This window comes from Sesamum indicum, linkage group LG9, assembly GCF_026168435.1.
Source record: "Sesamum indicum cultivar Baizhima isolate 11 linkage group LG9, ASM2616843v1, whole genome shotgun sequence".
Lineage (NCBI taxonomy): Eukaryota > Viridiplantae > Streptophyta > Magnoliopsida > Lamiales > Pedaliaceae > Sesamum > Sesamum indicum.
In genome coordinates this window covers 9,074,487-9,082,499 of record NC_142665.1, presented here as the reverse complement: position 1 = coordinate 9,082,499, position 8,013 = coordinate 9,074,487, and the positions used below count along the sequence as shown (strand labels likewise).

Sequence of the window (8,013 nt, the reverse complement as noted above, 5' to 3'; positions counted from 1 at the left end):
TTTAAAGTTGGTCCCGTCAAGTGGCTCTAGCTCCCCAAGGTTAACACAACTATAACTCTCTAACACGTGCACTCGTAGCAGAGAGTTTGGGACAACGAACACAGAAAATTAGAGAAGAGGAGGAAGACTAGAGAGAGCATAAGAGAGCTCGGACTGTATGAATGAACCAGAAGAAGAGAGCTCGAAAAATTGTGTGAGGCTATTTATAGAAGGGCCAGCTTGGTTAGTTGAGAAAAATAAGCCATTGGCCTCTTATCAGCAACCAAAAATCGGCCAAGTGGGGAGGATTTTCCTCAACCTCTATGATTTGGTCTTTTTTGGAGTCCAAAACCGAGAAGGATGAAAGATTTCAATGTAATTTTCCCAAAAAGGAATATAACTGCGCGGGCCATTTTCGGACGGGGATTGGACGGGCAGGCGCGTGCATGTGGTAATTCTACCAAAATTCTCCTACCCACACTTTTTACTCCAAAGATAATAAGTAATTCAATATATATGGGAAAGAAAGGAGTTACACTACCTATATGGGACAAGAGAAATAGCATTAGTCATTCCCAACAGATTTAATATTTCAAACTATAGGGGGACTACGAGTAATTACACTAAACCTCAAGAAGGAGAGTGCAATTATCTCAAAATCTTTTGAACTACAAATATGTATATATATATATAATATAAGGATAACATTATCAAATATTTAGTTCTAGACAGCAAGTATTACATTTATAAGTTTAGGAAGTAAATGTTAATCTGAGTATAGTTTAGGAAGCAAAGTGTATTTATAATTTAAAATATTGTATACTTAGCTTAAGAATCTTTATTTTTTTAATGAATAATTGAAGAGAGCTTAAATTCTGGTTTGCAATTTTCAAACATGTTCATAAAATAATCTTCAATTAATTATTTAATGAAATTCTTTAACATATTTCAATTGCTTTTACTCCATAAGCTTATAAATTCAGCCAAATACGTTGAGCAATAAAATAAACAAAAAAATATACAAGAAACAAATAATAGTTTCATATATTTGCATCAGAGGACCAATAGTTTCATATATTTCTAATATGAGAACTGTTAAACTCAAAACGAGCTCAAACAAATAAAATACACTTGTCATAGCTACAAGAAACTAGAAGAAGAATAATAAAATTAAAGAAAAAGGAAAATATAGGGGCCATAATATTACATCCCAACACTTAGCTAAATTATATATATATATATATATATATGTTTTTTTTTTAAACAAAAAAAGCCAAAAAGAAGAGAGGAAGCTGGTCCTATGCTCATATCTTGAACCAATCTTCACACTCAAATCCTCACTTGTATTCCAAAATCATGTTATTTTCAGGAGCCAATCCAACACAAGCCCTGAAAATGTTCTCAAGCATTGCCCTTTGCTTTGAAAGTGCATTCACAACTGGTGTCCCTGGAGGTACCTGCTCAAAGACAACCACACACTCTCAATGAATACGTACACATATAGATACATACATAGTTACACATACTTTAATTATACAACACACGCATGTAACGTCCCGTGACTTGTGTGGCCTCCGTTGCCATCGTTGGTTGTGTATTCTCTTATGTCTTGTGTTCAAGTGTAATCAAGAGAGTGTAGAAAAGCGATTTCGACAAAGATTTGTGTTGTGTGTACCATAACTTGGTTGGTTCGGACCACATGTTTTCTTATCATCAAATTTAGGGACATGAGTGGCTACGCGGACAAAGGTCGTGGCAACCATTGTTAACGGTTATTATACTATTGTGTGTCCCATCTTTACCCAAACAGCTTCCTAGTTATTGTCAAATACTATGTAAAATGAATCATATTTTGCAGTGAATTCTTATAGTTATACATTCTTGAAATTTACTTACAAGGGGGGCTTTTGATAGGTAGCTGAGGATGGTGGCGATGGGGTGGAAGGAGTGGAATTTTCCCTGCAAAATATTGATCCAGACAAGATGGAACTACATTATTTTCAGGGGGAAAAAATAAAGACAGGACAACGAGTTAATGTTTAAAACAGCAGACCTCTCCTTCGGCTTTGAGCTGAATGCGGGTGCTGAGTTCAGCAAGGAGGACCAGATCCAGGATGATGGGAGCTGCGAGAAGAGAGTCCTCGCAAGTATTGTGCAAAACTATGGTGCTTTTCCCTCCCATGAATATCTCCGATGTGTACTCGTCCATTGCTCTCTTGCTGTCTCCCACATACGGCACATACTACATACAGATCCCACACGAATCAAGATTAATAATCCACATTCTACAAAAGAATACTAGCTCAAAATCGCCACAATAAACATTATAATTAGATTAGTGTGAAACAGATGTCTTTCATATATACCTTGATGACAACAACATGATCAGGGTGCTCCCCCGGTTCGTAAAGGATGCCGTTGCTGGCAACCATGTCGTCCACCACGTTGCTCTTTGAGATCTCCTTGGACCGGAAAGTTTGCGGGGCAGATAGGTTCATCCCGTCATTGTTTCCCAGATGGTTGTAGCTAACTATGGATGTTGGCTGTTGCTCAAAGAATTAAAAAAATTCATTATCACGATCAAGAATTATTTGCTACGACTTAGAAAGAGCCTGATATATATGATTCTTAACATAAAAATGATGAGCTTTTTTATACCTTAATACCAGCTCCAACAAGGAAATCAACTAGCACTGATTTCATCTTGGTTTGACCACTCTTGAAGTCATCTCCACCAATCAAACTGTTCCTCTGGATGGCCAACTCAATCAGCCCTAGATAACAAGAACTCGTTTAGCCTTAGTTTTTACCATCTATTTCTGAGAAAATTCAGTAATCACTGCAAGTTTCCATAGTACCTGGAACAAAAGTGTTTTGTGGGCTGCCATTGATGAAAGGGACATTTTCAAGAACACAAGCTATAGCAAACAAGGTTGAAGGAGATATCTCAGCCTCGTTCCTATCCAAGGAGGCCATAAGGTTTTCCATTGTGTCGTTTAGCCCGTTAACAACATTACTGTATCTCTCTGTGTTGGCTGTCCAAAGAACCACTACCTTGTCCACCTTATTTTTCTCCTTAAACTCCCTATTAATTAGCAAAACAATCAAGAAAAACTGTCCGAGTTACTACTGTATCAAGGATAATTTCCTAAATACAAAATACTAATAATTACACTGGCTTTCTCCCAGATTTAAGCATAGTCTCTTATGTTCATGTCTAACACTACAGCTTTAGGACGACAGGGGTCCAAATCGAGGGGTTTTCTTGTAATACTTATGCTTGAATACAAACAACTCAGTATCAAAATTTCCTTCAAACTTGAACATAGAACTGCTCAAGCTTGACATGATCAATGACACCAATAATATGAGATAATTCTTGCAAGAACCATAGCTATATATATACCTCATGTCTTTGATGACTTGTAGAACCTGTTCCTTCTTGGTTCCTTTGATCACGCTGTTGGCACGTGCTCCCTGATTCGCAGCAATGAAATCAGGGTCGTAGATTCCAGGGAGTGGGACCAAGTGTTCCATGTAGGGCCTGAGCTGCTTTTGGAGATCAATATCCAACACCTTGGCCCTGCCCATGGCATCAGCCAAATTCATGTTGCTGATGTCCCATCCCCCAAACACTATGTCGTCTGGGTTGACCTAATCATTGTCCAAATCATTAAACAAGATTAGCAACAAAACCAATGATCACAACATCATAGTATCATAGTATTATTACTATAAAGAAATAGATGTTATTGAGTTCTACTACCATGGGGAGCAAGCTCTTGAATGGAGCATAGATCTCTTCTCCATTGAAGGACCCAACTCTGATTGAGGATGCCTGAGTCAGTGACCCAAAATAGTTGGCCTGTTGAACTTTGTCTTTGGTTGCCCATGAAATCCCTCTGCAAGAGTTTCCATCAACACATCTCTCAATTTTTTGATCAAAGAAAAAGGCTCAAAAAGGGATCTTTTTTTAATTCTTCCCTTCTTCTCAAACTAGAAATGCCCACAACCTTTCTAAAACTCTTATCCAGACCATTGTATCGAATCCATGACAAGTGTACAACTCTTGTCCTATAATTAATTCAAGTGGGGCCAGCTTTCTTCGAAAATTTCCCAGTTTCACATTCTTGAATATGTTAAAAATCAATTCTTGGATTTGAAACAAAACACTTTTCAGCCTACATGCTCTTTCTACGACGAAGTTGGACTGAAATAAAGAAGATCAAGAACTCACTCCCGATTCGCAATGACACCAGCAGTGAGGGTTGAACCATTGTTACCACCCCATCCAACAAGCATAACACTACAAAAAAAAAAAAAAAAAAACCATCAAAGACGTTAAATCCACAATCAAAAGGCTGCAGAAAAGAAAGGGTAAAAACAAGAACAAAAAATTCAAAAATGATACCCTAATTTAGGGACATGGGTATCAGTCTTGAACTCATATTTAACAGTCTTGGGCTTGACAATCCACTGATAGGCGCCATTTCTGTTCTCATGAACAAGCTCTGTGGTTTCATAGTTGTACACAGAATGAATCTCACCCTCTGCGTACTTAACGTCCGGGCTCTCAACCTTGAAGCTCTCAATAAACATTTTCTTGTTGGATTCAAAGAAGATAGCAGAGAAAAAAAGACCAAATGTTTATCTCTGGTTAATTCTTGCAGTGTGTGTGTTATTCTCAGTTGGCAGCGGGAGGGGTTGTATATATAGAGGACTTGGGAGTCCACGCGGCGTGGGAGTAGTGGGCTTGGCCCTACCTCCTGTGTGATAAACGGTTCATCGTATAAAGTGAAGCTTGGCCATGCAATCGTTTTTGTGATTGTCCCGAGAAGAGTGGAAAGAACCATTAAACCTTAGGTCACAGAATTTTTGCATAGAATCATTAAACCCCACCTACGGCCTCACCTCCACACCCACCCCACACCCACTACAAGCACGAGAAAGACTCACCATGCGGGAAGAAATAGAGGGGTTATTATTGCTGTTTGTTTTTCTCTCTGAAATTTTATGTAATTAATCATAAACGTTTTATGATTTGAAAATTATATTCAAAATATTTGATGTATGGTTTTGTTTAATAAATAAATATTTCTATTAATCAAAATTTATAAAATTTATTAATATCAGTAAAAAGATAAACAAAAATCCATATTTACCTTTAATTCATTTATGATTGACTTAATATATGTTAAATAAATCTTTTTGATCAATCTCCCTTTATATATTCACACGCACTAATGCATGTGAAAAAATACATCTTTACCTCATATCAGAAAAGATTTATTTGACCTACAATAAATTAATAGTAAGTCAATTATGAGTAAATGTATATTTTCATTCACTTTTGTTTACTAAAATCAAAAAATTTTATGTTGACTAAAATCTATATTTTGAACGAAAATAAATATAAAAAAATACTAAATATAATTTTTCAAATTACGTAAAATTTATATATAATTTATATTAAACCTCAAGAGAGGAAAATTTAATTATCCTTGATAGTTTTTGATCTCATCTCAAATTTCAGTGCAAGGAAATGAGATGAAATAAAATTTAGTTGGGTTTACTCTAACCTTTTGAATATAAGGAAAAAAATGCAAGCAATTATTTTTTAATATTGTAAATGAGCAAATTATTTTTTATGAAAAAATAAATAGTAATTTACCTCTCTGTACTTTTTAAAATACAATAATTTATCTTCCTATGTTTTTTAAAACGAAACAATTTAACTCCTTGTAAATTGTTATATTTTTTTTTTATAGGAAGTAATTTGCTCATTTTTAATATCATGGGATAAATTGATGTTGTCCTTTGAATATATGATTGAAAGTGAGATGTTGATGGAATGGGTAAAAAATATTTAGTGAAAAAATAAATATAATAATATTAATTGATGTGATATATATATATATATATATGTATATATTAAAGATGTAATGTGTGTTTGAAATATATTTTGAAATAAATCTTGCAAATAGTTGCATATCCAACCCAATGATATTTTACAAGATGAGATGAGAAAAATCTCAAAAACAAACACGACCTTAATAGATTAAGCTCAAAACATACTTTTAAAGATATTATAACGACTTCTCAAAAGTCGTCACAATGTGTCACCGACTCTTGTAATGATTTACGACATCATTGCAACCGTTTATTAGTAAATTAACGTTGTACATCCTTTTGAAATAAATTAATTAAAGATTTTGCTTCGCATTTGAGAATCGTTTTTGTAACGCAATTTGTAATTTTTCAATATTTTTGGAATGTGATATATACCTTATTTCGGAACGATAATTGTACCTCTTTCATGGAACTAGTTTTTGTACCTTATTTTAAAACGGGTTTTTTTTTACCTCATATTGTAACGGATTTTATTCCGCTTTTCTGAATGATTTTTTATCTGTTGGAACGGGTTTTATACCTCTTTTTAACTATTTTTGTACCTCATTTAGAGAAGGATTTTGTTTTGCATATTTGAATGGCCTTTTATTTTTTTTGGAAAGGGTTTTATGGCGATTTCATGTTACGTGCTGATAAATACTATCACATTATCCGTTATAAAATTCGTTACAAGTGTAAAATATTTTATAAAAAAATTAAATTAATTTTAAATATTTTTATATTTAAATTAATTTAATATTTCTTATTCTAATAATTTCTTTGAATTTTAGTTTATAATTTTTTTTTGAAATTTTTTAAATTTGAAATGTTTAAATAAATTGAAATACAAGTAAATATTAATAACATAACTAACAAAACCAAAATAAACGTAATATTAATATAAAAAAAATTGTATTTTAATATAATATTTAAAAAATAAAAGATCCATAATCTAAATCTAAATCATCCTCCACGTCAGAATCATCTGCATCGGCCTGTGTGCACCGTGGTCGAGGGTTGGGGGATCAGCTGGAGGCTGCGATTGGTCGGGCAACGGAGGAATGGGTAGATTCATCATCACATGCATGAACATCTCTTCATGACCCGTTCATCAATATCTGTGTGTGGCTGGCGGTGTCGACGTACGCGTTTGGCTGGGCTGAGATGATCTAGCAGCCGAATTGTGGGCTTTTGAACGTAGACCGAAAACACGTTCCTTATTCCCGCCTCCCACTGTTGACATCCATAATTATTGCTCAGTAATGTCTATCGATGCTTTAGAAAAGGCTGGAGGATCTTGCCCATTGGCGTTGCCTAGACCAGTTGCTCCTCTAACATCTTCTGAAAAATCTCCCACGAAACAGAAAAATTCATTAGTAACAAAATATAAATTAATTAAAATTGAAAATGAGAACTGTTGTTATAAACAACTTACCACCACCTGCTCTGTCTCGGACCGCTCCAGTTCCTATCACCCTTCTTCCTATAGCTTTGGAGAACAACTCCATTTGCTTTGGAGTCTGAACAAGCTGTGTCTCCTGTCTAACAAAAAAAAAAAATAATTGACGGTAAATTAATTATTCATAAAAACTTCGTTTAAAGAAAAAAAAGAAGAAAGTTACTAGTTTCCATTTGTGCATCCTAATGAGAGATGCCTGCGGGAGGATAGTTGTTGCCTGTCGTATTGGCCTCCTCATTGGTCTTATTCTTAGTGGCCTCCTCCTAAAAGTCTAGGCTGGCCCACTACTCCTGCAACTGATGCCAGATTTCTTCGGCCAGCCACATTGGTTGGACCAGCTCTGCCATAACATCAGCAAACTGCTTCCGTAGGAACCTCCCGCCGAACATCTAGAACACCTTGAACATGACCTCATCATTGCAATCTCACTAGTAAGTAAGTTGCAATTTCACACAGGCAAAAATATATTGTAAGTAATCGATAAAATAAATATTTAAAAATATAAAAAGAATTTTATTAGAATTTTTACCTTGAGATTGTTGAACTAGAACCTTGATGCTCCAATAGAATTTTCCGCATACATCTCCGGGGATGGGGAAAATGGCATCACACCACAACATTGATGACACTGTAGAAATCTTGATCCAACCTGAAAAAACAAGTAATCAGTAATACTCGGCCAGAAA

General features: G+C 34.9%; 1 protein-coding gene across 1 annotated transcript; it reads right to left on the bottom strand.

The window, feature by feature from the left end:
- Positions 1-998: 998 nt before the first annotated feature.
- LOC105171179 (inositol-3-phosphate synthase) lies at positions 999-4,686 on the bottom strand. The gene is made up of 10 exons (XM_011092207.3): positions 4,391-4,686; positions 4,217-4,285; positions 3,746-3,881; positions 3,386-3,633; positions 2,838-3,064; positions 2,638-2,753; positions 2,346-2,522; positions 2,033-2,221; positions 1,876-1,938; positions 999-1,436 (listed from the first exon to the last, which is right to left on the bottom strand). Exons 1-10 carry the CDS (start codon positions 4,576-4,578, stop codon positions 1,317-1,319), a joined length of 1,533 nt encoding a protein of 510 aa, XP_011090509.1. The 5' UTR covers positions 4,579-4,686; the 3' UTR covers positions 999-1,316.
- Between the last annotated feature and the right edge of the window lie 3,327 nt (positions 4,687-8,013).